The sequence below is a fragment of the Sander vitreus genome, chromosome 8 (genome assembly GCF_031162955.1).
Source record: "Sander vitreus isolate 19-12246 chromosome 8, sanVit1, whole genome shotgun sequence".
Taxonomy (NCBI): domain Eukaryota; kingdom Metazoa; phylum Chordata; class Actinopteri; order Perciformes; family Percidae; genus Sander; species Sander vitreus.
In genome coordinates, this window is record NC_135862.1 from 20,905,557 (window position 1) to 20,929,539 (window position 23,983).

At 40.5% G+C, this 23,983-nt stretch overlaps 1 protein-coding gene across 2 annotated transcripts in view; it reads left to right on the forward strand.

The window, feature by feature from the left end:
• Window positions 1–23,983, forward strand: part of wnt7bb (wingless-type MMTV integration site family, member 7Bb) — a 32,341-nt gene that overhangs the window by 3,943 nt on the left and 4,415 nt on the right. For both annotated transcript variants that reach the window (XM_078257438.1, XM_078257439.1), the window contains exons 2-3: window positions 3,758–3,984; window positions 22,319–22,590. In XM_078257438.1, the coding sequence (XP_078113564.1) occupies window positions 3,758–3,984; window positions 22,319–22,590 (499 nt within the window). The remainder of the gene's footprint in view (window positions 1–3,757; window positions 3,985–22,318; window positions 22,591–23,983) is intronic.

Below are 23,983 nucleotides of genomic sequence, written 5' to 3' on the forward strand. Positions count from 1 at the left end.
ACACTGTAATGCGTTGCGGCTTTGAATTAAACGAAAACTACTCTTGCAGAGAACACTGGCTTTCTTAAAGCTTCCAAAATAATTACTCACCCATGCTCCCTCGCTCCTTCTTCTGCTGCCAGGAGACCCCAAACCTGATGCTGAAATAGATGTAGTTTTGGTTTTCTGTTCAAAGTGGGCTACACTGCTAAATATAGTAATGGCTTGCGCATTCAAACTACGTAGCCTACCATTGTTTGTTTCGATTAGTTTTCTGTTGAGCATTAACCACAAAATACGTTTTGAGGAAAACATTTATATTGATTCAAAATAATGCAATGCCCCTTCCTCAAAGCTACAGAACTATTTTTTTGGCTTGTTAAACTGTAAAATATGTAGAGCTGTGGGTGGCAAATGAGCCGTCAGCAAAAGGATCTGACCATGTAGAGCATTGGGGCTATTGCACCCCTCATACTCCAATATCCAGGAATTTCACACTAAATGTTCCAATGGCAATAACCTAACCATTTTCACTCTGTTTTGTTAATATCACACTTGCCTAACCAGTGTGTGACTTGATATGCTATAGTTTACAGATGTAAATATGATTTTGTTATGAATTAATCACCTTCAGTGTGCTGATCATCTTATTTGTAAATATGCAGCAAAATCATATTCAGTTCTAAATTAACAGTTAATTTCCTGCTCTTGGAAAAAGAAGATAATTTATTCACTTGACTTAGTTAAGTTGTTTCTCAGGCATTTTTGAGAGTACATTCCTCGGTAGAAGATGCATGCCTGGGAGCTTAATAGTGTGTCAGTTAGGTTCAAAGTCTTCTATGCGATGGAGTAGGTGGCTGTGAGCACGCTGTATGCCATGACATAGACTGCAGTTTCTCTTAAGGCCAAACTACCCTGTGATGGAATCTGTAAGCTCCTCACCGCTCACACTGGTACTGGTTAGATTTTTTTCAATCACATTTTTCCGAAGAAATTATTTTTATTGTCAGGTGACACTGGCCTCAGTTTCTCTGATATTTAATGTTGGATGTTTAGTGTGATGTCTTTTTCTATTAGTCATATCACATCACACATTTTCTGATTAATATAACATGCAGTAACCCCATGTTTTGTCAAAATAATCTAATCTCAAATTATTAAGGATAATATTTGTCACCTGTATAGGTGTCAGAGCCCTTGTGCACAACCAGATTATTGATCTTCAATCAATCCAACAACATCACACTTTGAAAGAACATATTAACAACACTAATATGGCTTCTAAATCTCAGAGCTTTTAGTACATACAATTTTGGATATGCACTTTACAGTATCTGTGCAAGGCTCAAACTTGGCAAACATTTATGCCACCTGTTGCTTAGAAATAAAAAATAAAAAAAACTACGGTACTTCATCTCTATCACAGCTGTGTTAATGACACCAGTGATCAATCAAACACTGCACATGTTGCATCAATTTATGCATTAGATCATTACTGTAATACCTGATACATGAAGTCATACTTTAGAGTTGCCGTTGGCAATCTATCTGATGGTAGATCTGTGATCGTAGGTGAGCTGTCCCCACGCCGCTGGCGTACACACAGTGTATATGCTAAGCAAACAGAATCGCATTTGTGCACTTTGATGATTTCAGGGATTTAAAAGCTTAGCTCTGTTTGGTGTTGTCTGATGGTTTGGGTTGCCCATGGTAGATTGGGATTCTGTGAATTAGCAGCTGAATGACATGAGAAAGACCCAAGAGCAGGCGTTATTAGGAGTTGCAAGAATATATCAATGTGCTGTTGTATAAGCCTTTAAGCAGTGCACTGAAAAATCAGACTCAAATGTATTTTATTGCCTTTGGATTTACATAAACAAACCAGTTCAATTCACCTGGTACATTAATTATGCAAGACAGTGAATTTCTCCAGTTGTACATTACTTGTCTTAATGAGCATGACCTTTTGCTACATGTCATCGTTGCCATGAACAACCACATATACAGCAGAGGGTCACAGAGGGTCAGAGGGGTTCAAGCCTGTTTAACAGCAGAGAAAGTGAAGAGAGGATTTAAAAAAGCAGCAGGCCTGCGTCTTTACTGCAGACACTCAATGCACCTGGTGAATTTCTGAATGTTGTAAGTGACAGCCGTCAGTTGACAGTGTAGTGATCCACACGTTTTACAGAGCAAAATTACTTATTTTGTCTCATTTACATCTTGCTTCTGGTTCTCTCTCTTTTTTAAAGAAATACACATCTTAGCATGTTTACTGTAACTGAAAAAAAATCTTCAGTTAGCTTTTGGGGTAACTTTTAGAGCAGGGTTTGCAAAATCAACAGTATGCACAATGGCACTTTTCCTTTTATATACTGTTGTGCATTCCCCTGACTGCAATGAGAAGACCAAGAGAATGTGTCATGTGAATGCAGTCAGGATTTATTTGAACTTATGTGTTTTGAAATTTGTGTTTTTCTGTCTTTGTGGAGAAACTCAAGAAACCAGCAGAAAAGGAGCATGATTGTCCGAGACCGAATTCTAATCAACGATCATATCTTTGTTCTTAGTCAGGGGTCTGCTACTAAGATCACTTTGAACCAGAATCCACAGAAATTCTCGGTGTCTCTCCCCCTCACCCGTTCTTCCACTTCAATCTTCTAACGCCGCTGTTGCTTTTCACTGACACACAACTTGCCTGCGTTAGTTTGCCCTGTTTGTGGTGAAGCCTTTGGAGGTCGACGTCATACTTCAAAGCTAGCATTTGCCTTCACCCTCGTTTATGGCTCCCCGTCCCTGACATGTTTGAAAAGTATGTATCTACATGGTTTCGAGGGTTATAAACAGAGTTGTGGAGAAAGTCAGCGCTTTGTTTAGTTATAATCTATTTTGGCTTTCTCAGTGGTTGCAAAGCCATCTTTAACATATGTTTTGATATTATCACATTGAGTGATCCGATGACGTCTCCCAGAGGAGAACTGAATGTGTCATTTACTATACAGCACATTAGTACCCTACGAATTAAGGCGACTCGTGTTGAAAACCTTACATATTTTCCATGCAAACCAATCTTAGGATGTGGCTAAAGTGAAAGCAGTCTCTCATGAAATTTATAGGCAGCACTTTACACCCTGAATAACTATCAAACACATAATCACACAAATCATGAAGAATAATATTTTGTGTGACGTTTGGTTAAAATTTGAACCCTGCATCTACATCACAAGACACGGAGCAAGTGTATATACTGTACTTGCGTAAGAGTCAAGTCTGGCAACTATTCACGCCACTATGTTACCTAACAATTAACACAAAAACCCCAACTCATTACTCAAACTCCCACCATCCAAACCAATGTGGAATGGCATTGTCAATAGTCAAATAAGCATCTTGTTTTCACTTGCTGGGCTGTTTTTGCAAGTTTCCCTGTATGTTTTTTTTATTTAATTTTTTATGTTGTATTAAGTTTTCAGTTTTATGATTGACCTCTAATCCATTAAACTGTAATACTTTCATGCAGTACAGCTTTCACTTCACTACGGAACATGCATCAATCACTGGTTGTATTGAATCCTGTTCTGGAGAGTCTCACATAAATGAGTCAGTCTAACCTATCCTCTAGAAGTTCTAACTGAGTGTGTGTGTGTGTGTGTGTGTGTGTGTGTGTGTGTGTGTGTGTGTGTGTGTGTGTGTGTGTGTGTGTGTGTGTGTGTGTGAATTTATGTGTGTACGAATGCACATGTGTGTGTGTGTGTGTGGTGTGTTTCTCTTACTTTGGCAGGGCCCTGTCCTCGGTGGTGGCGCTGGGTGCCAACATCATCTGCAACAAGATTCCCGGGCTGGCACCTCGCCAGCGGGCCATCTGCCAGAGCCGCCCGGACGCCATCATTGTTGTGGGCGAAGGTGCCCAGATGGGCATCAATGAGTGTCAGTACCAGTTCCGATATGGACGCTGGAACTGTTCGGCGCTGGGAGAAAGGACAGTCTTCGGTCAGGAGCTGCGAGTAGGTCAGTCTGGGTTCTATAACAAATGGGAAAGGGCACAGTGTGTGCTTGTCTGTGGATTTGTTTGTGTGCTCCAATATGGCTGTTCCCATGAGAAAAAATTTTTATGTCTTGAGTGGGGACATTTTTTACAAAATTGCAAGTTTCCTTTAGTGTCAAACCTTTTTTAGTTAGAACTAGGATTTAATTTAGGTTTATGTACATTCTAAGGATGGTTTTTAGTTCATTCTTTGATTTAAACTTAACTTCTTCTACCCTGCAGGACTCTCTTGTGTTATGTCTGGCATGTTATATAGCAGAGCTTTGTAATCTCTCAGGGTTAGCCTCGTTTCTGTGTGTTAATTAGGTTGTTGATAATTTAATTAAACATAGGTCTATTTAGGAATAGCACAAAATAATAATAACATTTGATTTTGACACAAGGAAGGGCCACAAAAATATGTATTAATAAAGGACCCGTCTCGATTGATATTATACTTTAGTTGTGCATATTCTCAGACACATTTGCAATCAACCACAACACCAAAAAATGTCCCAAATCTTCCAGAAATCCCTAAAATGTCAGGCTGAATTAAAGGTACATGCATCTGAAATAATAAGTATTTTGATACATTTGATGTTGCAGCTATAAAAATGGCATCTTGGATTTGAAAATATCTTCCGTTTGAGCGAAATACTGCTTCAATTATGCATTGGAACAAACCGCCACCAGCATATATGCCATATGAGACATTGTTGTACAGTATGTACAGTTTTTGTAATTCTGAAGCAGCTTAAGGGGTCAGGGGAATATCAAGGTTCATGAGGTTAAGGTTTGAAATGTCGTGTAAGGATAAGTTCATTACTTGAGAGTAAGGCATATTACCAGCAATAGATTTTCACAAGTGTATGTGTGCTTTGTCACAGCGGATCATTAAATTAATAATTGAACACTAAAAAACTATTACAAAAATGGATTACAACTTGCATGTTGTCTGTATGCAAAGCAGAGGAAAGATAACTTTTGTTAGCTGCCTGTGGTCACAGACTGTCATTTGATAATGATAATGAAGCCCACAATGATAGTACCAGTGGCTTTCCTCTTTATGAGGGAACAGAAGTTACATAATGTGTGTTTCAAGCCATCCTATTGTCTCAGTTTTGAGAAACAGTACAAGAGGAGTATCAAAAATGTGGTACCAGCTCCCGACCCTCTGAGCCCCATATGAAATATGGTTCTTCACAAGCCAAACCCAAGCTGCACACATCACACAGTCAAAACTCAAACCAGCGACACACAGTCTCTTTGACTCGCTATTCTATAACCATTCACGTTGGCATTGCTCATGAGGACTTCATATACTGCTGATTCCAGCCCATCTTAGTTGTCCTCTTTTCAATTGACAATGTTATATTTCTCCAGCACGCTCTGGTTTCTGTTGATCTAGGTTCTGCAATGAGACTGTTGGTTAGCAGCATGCCGACCATTGCTAGCTATGCCAAAGTTATGGAAAAGCTACCGAAAGGCACTGGAGCCCTAATGGGGAAAACGTATGGTTGAAAAATGATATCGCAAATGAGGAGACAACTAATGGTGTTATTGCAGAAAACGCTTGTCGAACCAAAATAGATGGACACATCTGTTGTTGATTGGGTTAAATTGGTTGTGTCCAGGCCTGGCTGTGTATATACATGCAGAAAAAGACCTTAAGCAGACAAACATTTACATTTACGATGCTTTTGTTTAAGAGACTTGGCTCTCCGCAAATCTCTTTTGCATCGTTTTTGTTTTACAGGGACTTTTATATATTTCCTTTCATTTAGAAGATGCTTTGTTGCCATTACGTTGCGGTTGGGTTGTGCATTTAATCCAGTGGCTCTGTTAACAATCACTCCTCTTAAGGAGTAGCTAAATTAGCTCCAGCTCCCTCTCCAAAAGCATTTTTTCTTTGTTGTGAATGTGGCACTTTCTTTTGTAATGGAGCTCATGTTCTTTTCCTCAACACTCAACATCCCCTTTCCTCCTCCTTTTGATCTGTTCTTTTATGCCCTTTTGAAGGGAATAGAGATTTAGGAATTATATTAGGCACTGGTTCATCAGAAGAATCTCTGTCTACTCTGCATTTTTGTATGACTAATGTTTGTGTTTTTACATATTATACTGTTTACCTAAAGCACTTTGTAGGATAAAAATCTACATTTATCAATTCTTATTCACACAGTTCTCTAATGGGCACGAGTAAGCATTGTCACTCATCTTTGTGTATTTGATGCACATGCAAATTTACATGTACAGTTTGTGCTCAGTGAGGTTGAGGCCCTTCAACCCTATGGGTGCTCTTCCACTTTTCATCAGTAATGCGACATCTACATCCCATAGTGGCGTCGTCTGAATTTCATGCTCGCCTTTGTTTGGTTTCCATAGTATATCTGCATAAATAAATGTGTCATACGCCCGCGCTGAGCACATGACTGTTGGTGTCCGTTCTGGTCAGAGAGCGATGACTACTGGGCCTGCCATGATTGTCCAATAATGATGGGACTTGGTGGCCTTCTCAATAAAGTCTTCCAACAATGACGTCTTCTTTTAGACCAATGTGGAACTTGATTTTGCCCGGGATCCCATGACAGATTTACAAAGACATTATTGATTTAGGTTTTTGTTGAATAAAGAAAGTAATCAGCGAACAAAAGACTTATTTTTCTGCTTTTTTTTGGTTATTTTTGTTCGTCATGATAATCACCACAAATGTTCCTCTCTCTTGTCATATTTTAATCACATACATAGGTTATGTACAGTAAATAGCTAGTTAAAAGCTATAATGTACAGGTTCTTGTAAAATGTTTTTTATGTTTATATGATAAATAGAAAGAATACATTTGGCAGCGGAACCTAAACTTTCTGAAATACAGTTTTGGACTACAAATTGTAATATTCTATTGGCACCCTGTTATCTCACTCTGTAGCTCTGTTTGGAAAAAACTGTAACAGGGATGCAGGAGAGCCTGGTTCATCCTCTCTCTTTCTACTCCATGGGGGCAAAAGGGAGAAAATGACGCATTGTGTTCTTGACACTATTGGCATATTATGTGGAACCCATGGCTGTACTTAGGCGCACACAGCAGCACTGTGTCCGTCGGGTCTAAACAGAGGCTTGTGCTCTGGTTTTGTGATCTGGATGTGAGTTCATGATTCTAGAAGTTAACACTATATTCCTATAGAGCTTCAAGTGCTAAAAGCATCAGTAACTGTAAAAAACAAAGTTTAAGTACATGTTTCACATTTTAAATGAATCTGTTCTGTCAATAACTGCACTGGCAAGTGACAGATTGAAACAAGAACACAAACCCATTCACACAAATATTATTGTTTAAGAAATGTGTTTTTGATAAACTGCGGTAAAAAACAAGTCAAAAGTTCAGAGATGAACAATAAATTCTCTCAGTGACTGGAACATTAGTTGCACAGAAAATAAAGTTGTATCAAATTGACTTTGATTTTAAGAAAAATCCTCTTACCACTTGGCATTGCGTCATCCTGGAGACATGAAATATGACAAATTGCACAGATATGTTAATGTTACCTGATGAGTGAATTATGAGGTTTGTTGTTTGATATTGCACATTTAAAGTAGTGAAAATGAATTACTGATCTGATCGTTGATTTGGAAGGACACCATACAGACAAAGCTTCAAAGCTCTTTATCACTGTGATAGCACATAGGTCTTCATTTTTTATATTTTCATCATTACTATAGATTATTATTATATTTGATTGATGTTAGGAGCACATTAGGGATAATATGAGCAGTCAGAGGATAAAACAAATGTGCTCAGCACCTAATAGAGAACTGTGGGTGTGAGAGATACAGTATGTTGCACTATTAAAACCAGCCTGGGGTCAGCTGTGCCACCCACCGTTACCATCTATGCTTACCAGAAATGAAGTGTGGCGACAATACTTGACTTTCTACAATGATCTATAGTCAAACAGGCTTGTGTCAAACAGCACATACAGGTGCTGGTCATATAATTAAAATATCATGAAAAAGTTGATTTATTTCAGTAATTCCAAAAAATTTCAAAAAGTGAAACTTGTATAATGTATACATTCATTCCACACAGACTGATATATTTCAAGTGTTTATTTCTTTTAATTTTGATGATTAGAACTGACAACTAATGAAAACCCCAAATTCAGTATCTCAGAAAATTAGTATATTGTGACCAGGTTCAATATTGAAGACACCTGGTGCCAAACTCTAATCAGCTAATTAACTCAAAACACCTGCAAAGGCCTTTAAATGGTCTCTCAGTCTAGTTCTCTAGGCTACACAATCATGGGGAAGACTGCTGACTTGACAGCTGTCCAAAAGATGACCATTGACACCTTGCACAAGGAGGGCAAGACACAAAAGGTCATTGCTAAAGAGGCTGGCTGTTCACAGAGCTTTGTGTCCAAGCACATTAATAGAGAGGCGAAGGGAAGGAAAAGATGTGGTAGAAGAAAGTGTACAAGCAATAGGGATAACCGCACCCTGGAGAGGATTGTGAAACAAAACCCATTCAAAAATGTGGGGGGGATTCACAAAGAGTGGACTGCAGCTGGAGTCAGTGCTTCAAGAACCACCACGCACAGACGTAAGCAAGACGTGGGTTTCAGCTGTCGCATTCCTTGTGTCAAGCCACTCTTGAACAAGACACAGCGTTAGAAGCGTCTCACCTGGGCTAAAGACAAAAAGGACTGGACTGCTGCTGAGTGGTCCAAAGTTATGTTCTCTGATGATTTCCACAGTCAGTGATGGTTTGGGGTGCCATGTCATCTGCTGGTGTTGGTCCACTGTGTTTTCTGAGGTCCAGGGTCAACGCAGCCGTCTACCAGGAAGTTTTAGAGCACTTCATGCTTCCTGCTGCTGACCAACTTTATGGAGATGCAGATTTCATTTTCCAACAGGACTTGGCACCTGCACACAGTGCCAAAGCTACCAGTACCTGGTTTAAGGACCATAGTATCCCTGTTCTTAATTGGCCAGCAGACTCGCCTGACCTTAACCCTATAGAAAATCGATGGGGTATTGTGAAGAGGATGATGCGATGCGCCAGACCCAACAATGCAGAAGAGCTGAAGGCCACTATCAGAGCAACCTGGGCTCTCATAACACTTGAGCAGTGCCACAGACTGATCGACTCCATGCCACGCCGCATTGCTGCAGTAATTCAGGCAAAAGGAGCCCCAACTAAGTATTGAGTGCTGTACATGCTCATACTTTTCATGTTCATACTTTTCAGTTGGCCAACATTTCTAAAAATCCTTTTTTGTATTGGTCTTAAGTAATATTCTAATTTTCGGAGATACAGAATTTGTGATTTTCATTAGTTGTCAGTTATAATCATCACAATTAAAAGAAATTAACATTTGAAATATATCACTGTGTGTGTGATGAATGAATATAATATACAAATTTCCCTTTTTGAATGGAATTACTGACATAAATCAACTTTTTCATGATATTCTAATTATATGACCAGCACTGTAAGCAGTCTCGTTATATTAAGAGTGGCAGTGTCCTCTGATGTGCCCAGTTACTCATATTAACCATATGTTTTTGTGTTAGTGTCACAGCAGGGGTGTAGTCAGTGAGTTTTGCCCCTTGGAGCTTGAATCCTGTGTGAAACAGAACAATGGTTACATATTGTGACCCTGTTCTCGATTTACATAATCTTGCAGTAATATACAGACTTTTCTATGTGCAGTTCCTTAAAATTATGGCTGTATTAGCATTCCTAGAGATTTCCACTCGTTCACAGATTCACTACTTAACCATTGGTTGATGTTTAAGCCTTTTCCTCTCTGTACATTAAAAATGATGTATTATGTTAGCACAGAGATACTTAATTGTCCAAGTTTAACTAAAAAGTGGGATGAAGATCTCCACTGCTGTAGGTGGGAATGCTGTTGGTTGGGATCTGACAGTGCTCGTTCAGTTTAGCAGTGTCCCACTAGGTCATCGTGGGAGACCACAGAAGCCACAGCTACTGCAGAACTCCGCTGCCAAAAGTGGGCGATTTCTCTCAGCACCTTATTGTCAAACTGCCATCAGCTCGCACATGACATTCTCAGATGTGATAGTTTCCAGTGTTTGTTGCTCATGATTGAAGATGTAACCATGCTTTCTGACCATGTCTGTATGTATTATGGAATTCTTTAGCATGGCATATGAAATCATGGAATACACCCCTTCAACAAAATGTTCCAATCCCTTCTCCGAATCTGCAAATTCCCACATAATCATAATCAAGTACAGGGGAAAAGCTATTCCCGTTCCGCTCCTATTTAAGTTTTTCATTCAAATCCCCCAAATTATGAACACTAAACCTTTCCCCCCGCTCTGTGATCCAGTCTTAGTTTTGGACTGGTGGGAGGAGATGTCGGCATTTTTTCAAAAACTGAAGATCAGCCAACCGCAAGTCTAATGCATTCTCTCTGTGTTGCCTGCTCTTGGAGGCAGTATTTCTGTTCTGGAGCTTCTCCATGGTATTACATTTGCTTTCCAAGAGAGCACACATTAATAGAGCATTACAGCACAGCATTAATAGAGCATTACAAAACCTGAGATATCTACATTCAGCAGAGGTGATTCAGTTTCAAAGGCTGGTCATTTGATATTTATTTCTCTTCTACTGTAAACAGAAAAAAAGTGTATTCAGTTCAGAAGATGGCTTCTTCTGGCACCTTTACTGGTGCATGACACTCTGCTGAACACAAGACTTGAGGGTAGATGGATTGATGGAAAAATGAAAGCATCCCCATTCTTGTTGCAGTTCTATCCCTCACCAGTTTCTCTGTTTTGCAAAGAGCGTTGGCTCCCTTATTATGCTCTAACTGACAAATTGGAGAACAACACCATAAACTCGCGGTGAGATTTGAAACTGGTAATTTAAGTGTGTCTGTTTCCTCTGCAAAAGCAGATTTAGCAGTCCTCTTCTTGTGCCCTGCTATGGTGTTGGCATGAGATGGTACTTTCAGTCTGTAAAAATGTGGAATTAATTATCCTGTGCTAACAGAAATGGGTGTTATTGAGTGGCTTGTTGCAGTCTATTAAGAAGTAATAATGAAATTATAGACAAATCCATCAGCGAGTCAGAAGGAAAGGATTGCGTTTCAGGATATGAATGGCAAACATGGTCAATCCTCCAATCATAATCCTTGGCCTGGTTTCTGGATGAATCATTCTATTTTAAATATTCCTGTCAAGACTGATCCCAGGGCTGTGATTTGTTGATGCTGTTTTATTATGCGTATTTAAGTGTGTTCACCCACACGTGAAGTGCATCGAAAGCCCCATGTGGTTTCTGTTACACATCTCACATAATAGGTTGATGTGTCTTAGATCCAGCCAGTGATCTGTGCACCATACCTCAACATTTAAACACAAACAGTATCATGTGACCACGCTTTATTTTCCTGTCGCATTTATTCTTTTGCTCAACCGTGACGATTCAGGATTTGGTGATAAATTCATCTATTACTGTATATTTGTACTTTTTTACCTTCTTTAATGTTATGTTTTGAATCCCCTGAAAAAAAGCCTCATCTTGTACCATCAGACATTCCTTTGGTTAACCACCTGTAATGGAGATGCCCTTCACTTAAAAGACCTGCTTATGAACACCTTACAGCTCTGTTCAGATTGCAATGCACTTGATGTCGGCGATTAGAGCTTGAAAATGGACACCTTTCAACGACTACACTCAGCATCAAAGGCCAACACTGGCCCCCTTGTCATAAAATGGCCTGCTCTGGTTACTCTCTGTTTGACTTTCTAGCCAGTTTGTCACCGTCCTGATTCATGGTTTTCATCTGAAAGAGGTTTCTTGTTGTCCCAGCAGTGAAATATTACAAAAGTTCAATCATTCTGCCTCTGGCCCATTGCACAAGAATAGATCCAGCACTTGAGCAGGTGAGCCTTTTGCTGCAGAGGGAATACAGCAGTGTTGTTTATTTAGCAGTGCCCAAAAGTTCACATCTGTTGTTTTAAGAAGACCTGATTTACATGCTTCAGTAGAATTGCAGGGAATATATTGTTTCATTAGTCTTACTTTGAAACAAAAAAGCTTTTCAGAAAAGATGCAAGGAAACGTCTGTTTTGCTCTGTGACCTACATCATACCTCTCTGTCTCCTTCTTTCTCTCCCCCTCTCTCTCTCTCTCTCTCTCTCTCTCTCTCTCTCTCTCTCTCTCTCTCCTTCTCTCACTCCCTCTCTCTCTTATTTACCTCAGATAGGCACTGAGTTGTTGCCCCAAGTTGTGCATCATGACTAGAAACTCTCAGGATGAAAACAGAAAAACTGGATAAGAAATGTCTATTTGAATAGTTAGCAATACAAATGCAAGTCTGATCAAATATGGAGGCTTCAGCTGAAGGGAGGTTGGAGACTAGAGGGTGAGTTCATGTCTGTATTTTCTCATGCTCCTTTATAGTATCACCTCCCAGTCAGTCCCTCCCTCCTCCCTCTCTCATTCCCCCATCTCCCCTTGGAAGCGCAGAGTGTGCTGAAGGCAGTAGGCAATCCACCTGCCAGGACTGCAGGGCTGCAGGGGCCAAACCAGCGTCTAGTCAGATAAAGGATGTTTAAGTCAGCAGGTTCATTGAAAACCACTTGTGTGGAAAGAACTCCTGGACAGGCTTGTACTTGATCAGGAGCTGGAGATGCAGGACTCCTTTGAGCATAGCTCCCTCTCAGAGGAGGGGAAAGGTCACTTACAGACAGACAGAGCCAGACAAAACTCAGGGCTGAGGCCGGTTTTTGTACCCCCAGTTTACACAGTGGAGAAGGATAAGTGCAAAGACGATGCGGTTGATAGAAGTTTTTAGATCTTGGTTTAGTGTTTTACGTTCCACACACTTTAAAAGAAAGCTTGGATGCAGTATGTCAGAGACAATCGCTGCACAGGATTTAGGTTTTTTTATGTGTTAAACTTGTATGGAAAAAAATCTGTGCATATTGTTTTTTTATTTTGTTATACAACTGTAGTTGATACCACCCCACATTCTTAAAATAAATCGGTGATGGCTTTGGCTCTTATTTAAGAATCATTGTGGTATCAAATCAAATTTTTCCATTTCTCTCAGCAGTTACTTAAGACAGTTCTTGGGCATTTCAGACCACTTTAACTAATGTTTTAACAGAATACAATGGACCCACAGGAGCTTTCATAAGAAAAAACTAATCATAATGATTGGATACATAAAATAAGTGTAAACTAAATTACAGTAGCAGTGGTAGTTAATCATTTGTTTCCTCACATTTTATTCATTGTTGAAGGCCTAAAATAGCTATTCATTTTCTTTTCCCCCACATATCCAGCATTTCTTCTCTCAGAGACTGCTCTACAAGCTTCTGGTTTGAGGACAACAAAATACTTGCAGATTATAAATGCATTGGCGGAGCTCCTTCCCCTTCTCGGAATCAGTTGATGGTCATTTGTGGTGAAATCATATCCCCGCAGAATGCAAGTACAACATCACAGTCCAACCTAGGGCTAATAATGAACAAGCGAGAAAATCTATTCAAATGACCATGTGGTTCCATTCGTGCTTTGTTTCCTCGTTCTGACAAAGTAAGAGGAAATGCAAGTTGAAATATTAATTTCGACCAGCTGATCTTTTTCAACAAACTCCTTTCAAATCATGTAATGCCGCCTTAAAAACAGGCATTCAAGTTAAATATCAACTACAGGATAAGCATTATTTCCTTGGAAGCAAATAAGTCAGCTGTATAGTAAACTGTAGCCACCTACATTGCTTATTCAAAATTTAAAGAAGAAATAATGAATCTATAAACTCAACAGATTGCTTTGCTTCTTATGTTCTAAAGGCTGTTATCATTAGGAAGAGAGTCTTCACAGTTCTTCACAATTCTTCCTTGAAAAAACTATGACCATACCCTGTTTGACATATGAGCTTAGTGAGTTGGCTGTGAGTGTTATAACCAGAACTAGTGTAATGAAGACAAGAGAACACAATAAGGTACTTTGACACTGGTGAACTCTTTATAAGTACCATCAATCATCTCATTGCCGCCGAGGCTGTTCCCTTTTGGGGATTAGTTTTTGTCGGTTGTACATCCTTCAGGCACATTGTGGTTATCCACTCATATATTATGTAATCGACTCATATATGTAATCATTCACCCATTCTGTTATCTCGTTATGCAAGGATAATATATCGAGGCAGCTATCGCAAAAAAAGTAAATATCTCTGATGCATCGTAGTGCCGAGCTACCAGCAAAACTGCAGATTCACTCTGAGGCAGCCAAGTACTTGAAGCTATGCGGATAACAGCATGGAAATGATGCGTGCATTGTGTCATGGTGGAACGGTGTTTGATAAAAGGCCTATTTTTCAGCCCATCATCATGTGGGTAGCCGTAATCCTCTCTGCCCTCCTCTATGGGAGTCCAGAGAAACAGAGCAGTCATATATGTTTGTGTGTGTGTGTGTGTGTGTGTGTGTGTGTGTGTCCCAATGTGTAGGATGTTTCCCTTAACTTTTATCAGATAGGGGAGTCTGATGTGTTGTTGTTCTACAGTGTGTGGGCTGTGGTCATCATGGCTTGGTAAAGGTCATCAGTTACTCTTTTTCTCCCAATTTTTCGCCTCACATCCCCTGCCCACAACATGTGTCTGTATCTAGGGTGGGGCCTCTCGTCCTACGCGACCAAACAGTGCTATCATCGCCAGGCCCCTTGTTCATTCATCAGCTCTGTCTCTGTCTCAGACTGTGTGGGTGTGTCGGGAGCTGGGGTCCCTCTCCTTTCCCTCACCCCTCTCTCACTCTCTCTCTCTCTCTGCTGCCCACCCACTGTCTGTCTGCTGACGTGGCCCAGGGTCGTTCTGGGCCCTGGCCCTCAGGCCCCTGTGTGTGTGTGTGTGTGTGTGTGTGTGTGTGTGTGTGTGTGTGTGTGTGTGTGTGTGTGTGAGAGAGTCGTTCGCCCCTCCCCTCCCCACAGCGCTGTGTTATCGGTGGGATCTGCGTCTGTCTGTGTCTGCCAGTGACGCTAGACGCAGGAGGAAACAGGATGCGAGAGGATCAACTGTAATCTCACAGTGCGCTTTGTTCCACACAATCCCAGGCCGATCACTGTATTCTCTACACGCAGGGCCGGCACTGGACATTTACATGTGCCAACAATCACACCGCTACTGGCCCACTTAGGTGAGAGCTCAGAGAGAGCGAGAGTTAGTGGGTTTGAGGCAAAGAGACACTGGTAGGAGGGAGAGGATGTGAAGAGACCTGGAGCTTTGTTTGAGGGTTTGATGGATATTAACAAATATGGAAATGTTATGTCTGGAAGGTTCTTTTGTAATCAGAAAGGAAACATGTCATCAGTGGCGTATTTGACTCGATGATTATAGTGATGATGATAATGATATCTTCAATGATATGATGTGGGATTGATATATATCTCAGTAAATATGTTTCCATTGAAGATGAAACAAAGTCAAATGGGATTGAAATTGAGGAAAATCCTCAACACTGTCCTCAAATGAACTTGATGATTACCGTGTTCAGCACATACAGATCTACATTTCCAGATCTGAGCAGGTGAGGTCCTGATTCGGTCTCATTATTAGGATGAAAGGGTAGGAAGATGGATTTGTGCCTGTTTTAGCAAGTCTCGGAATTCATTCAAAAAGCTTTATCTCCACCTCAGGGAGATCAGGAAAGAAAAAGGATGCTTTTGAGATGTTTTCTGCAAGCCCAATTTTCTATGCCTGGGAGGCAGCTTACTTAGATTCTCAGCATTTAATACCGGCAACGTTAAATACCCTCATAATTGTTTTAGCTTTACTGCTCAAAGCCCTCCTTATTATACGAATCAAACTCGGGACCCTACAGTGAGCGGCTGTGCCAAAGCGTGTCACTTCCCCAGCTCCATGATGTGAGTACATTGAGAATGTGGAGCCTAGTTCTGGTAAAACAATATTATTTTATTGTACAGGAACACGGCTGTGCTAATTCCTCAAGCTGCAAACCTCACAGACCACAACTTTGTCTATAATTTGCTGGAAGCATATGTTCATAGCAACAGTACATAAAGCGGAACGGAAAACAGTAGTAGAGAGCGCATTAGTCAGTTCAGTGATTGGTATACAAAGCAAGGGGTTTTCCTCCAACTTTCTTCCCCTTCCATGGGGCCCTGGAGACACAGTTCCAGCGCCGGCAAAGCATCGGTTAGAGCTTGTTTTCAGTGTTTTGGGTGTCATAACTTTATTATATATGTACAGTGTGGAAAAATATCTTGTTTAATGTATATGAGCTTAAACATACAATCAATGCTAAAACCCCCAATATTAAAAGTATCTCAATTTCTATTTGAGTCACTCTTTTGCGTGTTAGCTGGTATGTTGTAATTATTTGAATTTATCTTGCTTCATAAACTTTAGTTTTTGCTTTATTAAATGAAAATTAGGGACTTTCTCGGCTTAAGGTATTTCATTTTATTTAGAGAGTGGGTGTGCAGAAAGACAGAGAGAGTAGGGGGAAACTTTTAACAGTATTTAGTTTAAAATTCTGTAAATCTACATGCGGTTCCACAAACAGTAATCTTAACTACTTTGGTTATATCCTGGTCCACCTTAAAAATATAGTTGTGTAATTGAGGCAAACTGGTGTCGAGTTTTGGGAACTGCTGTGTCCTGTCCTGTTTGTAATATACTGTCAGTCAACTTCACCACAGTGTAAAGACCCCTGGCCACCAGCAGGTGACACTTTTCCCTTTGTTCACTGTACTGCCATTTGTCCGTGACAGGATGTCCTTGTGCTTAATGGATATATAGCTCTAAAAGTCCAGAGTATCGTTGTGTTGTTGCGATGTAATTTCTTATGCAATCCAATCCTCCTCTGTCCCTGGGGTGTGAGTGCATGTCGGGGATGAGGGGGCCTTTAAAAAGCTTTCCCCTTCACTGCTCCACCAACAGGCTTGGCTTGTGTGGAGAGGCCATTCAACTGCACTGCTGGGCTTTGCCGGTCTGTGTGTTTGTGCATGTGGATGTTGTCCTGTTGCTTGGCAAGAACCCCACCAGTGTTTCAGCCTAAACTACTTCTCTCCAGCCCTTTTCATCTGCTAATGTCTTCCCGTATCCTCTTACTATATCCGGTCCTCCTCACCTTTGAATCCAGTATTGTGGCCAATTATGCTGACACAAACAATTAATTTGAATCTGGTTGTCAGTAGCTTTCTCAGTGCCAGGATCTAAACATTAACATACAGCTAACACGATTTTAAAAAGCTAAACAAGCACAACATGTACAGTAGCTACTCTGTGCAGGTGAGTTTAGTCATCATAGTAAGAAAATAGAAATAGAAAATTGTATTCAGAAAGTGAGGCATAAGATGTAACATGGTGCTGTTTGTTGCCCATTTTAGATTTCAACCCTTTGTCTTGTGGGATAGGCACACAACCAAATTGACCTTGGGTTGGTTTTTGGATACAGCAGTGGCCTCCACAGCCCCGTGTCCAAGTCCTTTCAGTATATCTTCTCCCTTTCTTCTCTTGTCAGCAACATAGCCTAACCATAGCCTGTGAGCAGTAAAGAAAGAAAGGCCCGTTGAGGTCAGCGGCAGTGTTACTACATCATACTACACCAGCACTGCCTGCATAGTGTCGTCGGTTGTAAATGTCCTGTGCTGTGTCATGTGAAATTTGTCTAGCGGTGTGCCTGCCTCCGGCTCTAAACACATATTGCCGTTTTTTGCGGCGAGCCACTACATCCAGAGATTTCTTTTTGTGTCCCAGATGGTCAAACGACACGACGGGCACTGCAACAGGGGCCCGTGTCCTAAGTGGTGTGGTCAGTCAATGTGAAGGCCAAGGCACACTGAGTCAGTATCTTTCACTACATCTCTGGTTTTAGTCCCTGACACGGGATATAACAGGATATTTTATTCCTGTTTATGAAGGCTTGTACCTGTTCTGAGTGAAGCAAGGCTGATCTTCTTCTTCCCTACTTTCTTGGATAGTGTAGCAGACACTTGCCACTAAACTCCATTAGACATCTGGTTTAATATTCCCCCATTCTTCTCTCCTGGATGTTTCCAAGTTCATTGAGGTTTTTCTGGTCACTCCAATTTTCCACTGGCAGCTAGCGAGGCTATCCCAGGGTGGTTCCTCCTGGAGGGCTGTCAGGACTCTGGGGCCAGCCTCTGTAGGGCTTTCAGCTGCTGTTATGGGTGCGTTTTCTCCTCCGCATTTCATCAACCACACGGCTGTTAAGCAAAGCAGGGCCTTCCTTTCCTGAGGGCATGGGAGTAACATAATGTAGCACACACAACATCCAACACAAGACAACAGAGCACTGTTGCTTGTGGTTGTATCAATATATTTGTTTTCTTCAGTGCACTCAGAACATTTGAGTCTTTCATTTCAGTCACTTTGGGGCACCAAAATGCATTCTCTATTTATCATGCCTTTTTACTTATTCTAACCTGAACATAATTTTGACTACATTTCAAGCATAAATCTGCATTAAATGCAGTGAATAACTTTGATTGTAGTTTTTATGTTTTTGATTTAAAGAATCGTCAAACATAATGTGATTGAAGAGGCAGAAGATTGCATGCTCCATAAACATGGATATTTATACCCAGCAGACAACATATTTTAAAAATCGAATTTCCGATGTCTTCTTTGGTTCATTGCACCAAGAAAAAAAAGAGGGTCTTGATCACCACAGTTCCATGGCTTGTGTAATTGGCTTTCATTATGGCCAGGGAGAGCCTGGTGCCAGACCCACCAGGGGGTGATAACCAGTACAAGCCCAATCATCATCATTTTCCCCATGAGCAGCACAACTCAATGGGCCCAGAAATGGGCATGCATCTATGGCTCAGGGAACCACCCTTTCTCTGGAAACTGCCTTTATCCTGTTTTAAACATTACAGTGACGCTCTGTTTGTGCGTCTATGTGCAAATGTGTTTTTAACAGTGTATGTGTGTGAGGGTGGAGGGTAGTGTGAGTGTGTTGTGTATTTTTATTATGTGGCCGGTTACTGAGTATTTGCGTGCATATGTATGCGTGTGAATGCATGCACATTATGGTTGTGCGCCTCCATCTGTGCATGTGTGTGAGGTGGGGGCAGCAGAATGTTACCACAAGCTGGTGGGGCACAGCTCTGCTGCTAACCAAAGAATCAAGTGGTTGTGAGTCAGTCCCCACCGGGCAAACCTGTGGCCGTGGTATTAGCTCTACAGCACCCGTGCCAAGATAGGAAATTAACAGTGGCTTTGGGTGAAAACGTCTGTTAGAGTTCAGAAAATGCCCCTGAGACTAGAATAAGAGGTGCAAAGAATCCCTCTGAAGAAGAAAAAGGAAATTAAATAAAAAACAGCCTCAAATGACTGCATATATGCAGTTTATTAGTACCTAATACAAAAAAGCTTCATAAAATTAGGCAATAGGCAAATATAAACCCCAACAGATAAGTAAATGTTACTATTCTGCTTTATGCAAAGCAGCATGCCAAGGCTAGACTCCAGCTAACACTAGCAGCCTTGGCTATATCTGACCGCACTGTCTGGGCTCATTAAATCAGGTAAAATAAGCAAAGATGGTACGTCTAGTAACTTTTGAAATTGTTAAACGTTTATTTGGTCAGGCAAAATTACATAGGCCATATTGAGGCATTTTTGTGTTTTATTTCCTTATAATTTCCACTTTATTGTTGTGCTTTGCTGCTGCAGATGTAAACATTTCCTCCATTTGCTCATTTTAGGATATTATTTGTTTTTGAAGGACGACAGTGGTTACATCTGCAGTATCTGACAGTTTATTTATTGTAGGTTTGAAAGCTTACTTCTTCATTTAGTTTTTCGTGAGATTCAACACTGTTGCAGCTCCCCTTTGCACACAGAAAGTTTTGCATATTTGTTTAAACTCCATTCATTTAAAAACATATTGTAAATCTGTCACATCTGACATGTTTGAACATGTTACAGCCAAGTAGTCCAATGGAATACATTTCAAATTTGACTGGTAAATATTCATAATAAACCAGAAAATACTACTTTACTTGACTTTACTTAAAAATAAATCCGTCTCTGAGGAGGCTCTGACCACAGAAGGTTTGATATATCCTTTGCTCTTTGCTACATCAAGACACAATGTCCAGAACACTGGAGTTGTTGTTTAGATCTGATGTAATGTTGCCAAACTGATCTGACAAGCTTCTTGGCTGTTTCTCTGAAAGCCATTGAGGAAATAATAAATCATCAAGGAGCTTTGGGCTCTCTGAAGTGTAGAAAAAATGCATTTCACCTAGAGTGAGTCAAATAATTGCAACTGAGTACATTACACAACATACATCAAAAGACTTATAAAACATTCCTCTCTGCTCTGCGGTTAGCCTTTCTGCTGCTCGGCCGCTTCCAGATTACTGCCAGTTGAAGAGAGACCGAGGTTGTAATAGCCTACAGTCTGTTTTAGACCAGGGGAGGCCTTTTAAGCCAGCCCTCTGTAGCCATTAGGAGAGAAGTAGAGGGCTCTAGAATATTTAGAAAGAGAAAAGAATTGGTATGGCAGGGTTATTGCCAACTTCTGGCTAAATGTGTACCATAGTCCTTTGGCTGCCATTTCATCTTAAATCCATCATTGATATTCCATATTGTTGTTTGATAACATAAAAAAACAGGATTTGTCATAGCGCTGAAACAATTATTTAATCAACAGAAAATCAATCAACAACAATTTTGATAACTAATTAATCTTTAATCAGTTTTATATAATTTTTAATTGAATATGTTTGGCTTTTGGACTGTTGGTCCAACAAACAAGACATCACATTGGGCACACTGACATTTATATAAACTTAACTATTACTCAATAAATTAAAATAATGAATCAACATATTAATCAACAATCAACAAGTTGCAGGACAAATTTGTTTCTACAAGACTTAAAGCTTTAGTGCATAACTTTTTGATAATAATGAATATCCATTACATTCAAGCCATTGCCAAATGAGTTGCTACAAAGCTAATTAAGACTATCAGCTTCACACAACTCTCTCTGTATTTGTCTCTTCGTCAATACGTTCAGAAGATTGTGGCGTCCGGTGACTTTCCCGCGCAGAAACTCGAGTGAAGATAATTAAGAACCTAGATGAATAAAGAGTCCATCATGTTTTTTTAATCTTCCGTGTCCTCCTTGGCTACTAGCAACTGCGTGGAGGGGGGCAGTGCGCGGTCACAGAAGGCTTGTGTCATGTGGACGCGCCAGCAGTTTTGTTGTCATTACTTAGAATTCCTCATGGGGGGGGCGGCAGAAACTATGCACTATAGCTTTAATTATTCAAACAGTATTTATTTAACATTTATTAGTCATTGTAGAAACTGCATCTTATTTTGGCTGAACATGGAATTGTGCATTTTTGTCAGTCAAATAACTTTCTCAACTCATAATACTTAAATTTGATCATCCCATGATCAGATGAAAGCACAGAAATAACTTTATATAACTTAAATAACTTAAATTGGATTTCCAAGATTTTCACACAGCAACAGTAAAGGAAAACCCACAGAACAGTTTTAAAATATCTTCTGTTTAGGGTTAGCTGCTGATTTTATCTTGTGCAGTCTTGGTACCATCTGGCTCTTGCTCCCCAGAGTGTCTCCTTTCTTGTCAGTGAGCAGTGTGTGTGTGTGTGTGTGTGTGAGTGAGTCAGCCAGACCTGCAGACCCCAGCTGTTTGCTGTGTGGCCAGAAGTACAAGGTGCTCCTGTAGAGGAATTCAGCACTTTGGACAGCACCTAGACCAGCTCTCCCCACACTGAAATTCCAACACTGCACTCTCGCAGGCTGGGCCAAAGGACTTTGCGGTCGGAAATGTTACCACATTTCTACCAAGGTGCAGGAGGGAAGCTGTTTAGGAGAGGGAAGGAAAAATGGGTCGCTTATCAAGACGATGGAATTGCTGTGCTGTTTATCAAGGTCAAAATCAACAACTCATAATGTGATTGGAGTGGAGTGTTGAAACTCTGCTGTGCAGAAGGTGACCGTGGTCAGCATTAGCCCAAGTAAGGACTTACATTTTTACAATATTAGAAAACCATGACAAAATGAGCTGGAAAGGTATTTGGCTTCACAAAACAAAGGTAGAATGGGTAATTGGGTGTCTGATCTGTCATTTTCGTATGACATAATATTTACATGAGTCTTTAATGGTTTTGGTGGGTGCTAAACATGTCCTGTGTACTGAGTTTTGTGTAGCTTCATTGTGGCAGAATCTACAAACTGCTAATATCTCAACTCATCCCAGTATTTCTAAATTCCTAAAAGACCTCTTTTCCCACTTTCAGGCAGTCGAGAAGCAGCGTTCACCTACGCCATCACAGCTGCAGGGGTGGCCCATGCCATCACTGCAGCGTGCAGCCAGGGCAACCTGAGCCAGTGTGGCTGCGACCGGGAGAAGCAGGGATATTACAATCAGGAGGAAGGATGGAAGTGGGGAGGCTGCTCGGCTGACATCAAGTATGGAATTGAGTTCTCTCGCCGCTTCGTGGATGCCCGCGAGATTAAAAAGACCCCACGCCGCCTGATGAACTTGCATAACAATGAGGCAGGGAGAAAGGTAAAAAGGTTTTTTGTGATATCAGATGTTTTTTAAGAGGTGATCCAGAGAGAGCAACAGCAAAACCCTTTTCAATCAAATCTTTTTTTATGGATATTATGAAATTGAGCAACTCATTCTATGAAAGAAGAAGATAAATAATAAAGATTTAAAGAGTTATTAAAATTTATTACAACTTGGATCTAATTTTTGTTTGTTTGTTTTTGGCCCTCGTTCCTATCAGTAATAATACAATTGTACACCAAGTTAACTGCTGAGATCTAGGAATGTGGTAAAAAGATGTCAGAAGGGGCAAGAAACAGCCAAAATTATGAAACCCAAACTGTCCGTTAAAAACATCCATCACTTCTCCTTTAACTTAGACCTATTGTACTTGCTACAGATTTTCCAGTGCTATGAGGGATAATTACCAACATTTTGGGTGTGCTCACTTTTCTTTTCATCTCAAAATCTAGTGGTTTAGATAATCTGTCATTACTGTTAAGTTTGTTTACAGCTTGGCAGATTGTTTACTGCTCATGTTTCTTGCTCCACTTTGTTGTAGCGATGTTGCTGTGCTCCCAGATCTTAGCAATTACTTTGGTGAGTACATTGTTATCGATAGCGATAGAAAGGATAGTCAAAAGAACGGAAATCAGGCCCAAGTTGTAATAAAGCAGAGTCATCCTTTAAATGAGTCCTTGATAGATTACATGAAATCATTTTCCTTTAAAGGCACAATATATTGTATGACTCAACCTATACAAACTTGATGCATGCGCGTGTTAATGTGTTCCTTTGCAAAAGAGCAAACAGTCCCAGATAAAGAACTAAAAGTCACACAGTAATGTGGCAAAGGACTGTGATTGACCGAGTTGCTGATTGATTCACACTGTTAGCCTTTCAGCAGCCTGTTTTGCTTCAGCCAATTATTGACATATCTTTCCATTCTAAAAGGGTGTCTTTTATTTCTGAGAGAGTGTGTTGGCAAACTTTATTATGGGCATGTTTGTTTGCTATTAGTCATCCCAGAACAGTCATGGAAGAAAGAAAGAGAAAGAAAAAGTGTGACAGTTAAAAAAAAGAGAGATGATGTTATGTTGACAAATGGATCTAATTAATAACTTGGGCTTCATTGTGTGTCCACTGGGAAAATGGGGCCTGGCCAACGGTTGCCAGATGGAGGACTGCCATCCCCTTTTTCGAGCTCCTTTCATGGAATTATGAAGTGTAAAGTCAGGAACAGGATATTATTGCAGTTCTCCGCACAATACCAAAACATGTCACTGCCATTTGACTGCGTCTATTCAGGGTGTGAAAGCAAGCCGACAATGCCGCTGTTAACACAGCAGACTGATAGGGTCTGTGCTGCATGCCAGGGTGCTGGCATGTTGGACTGTCAGGGTTGGAGTTG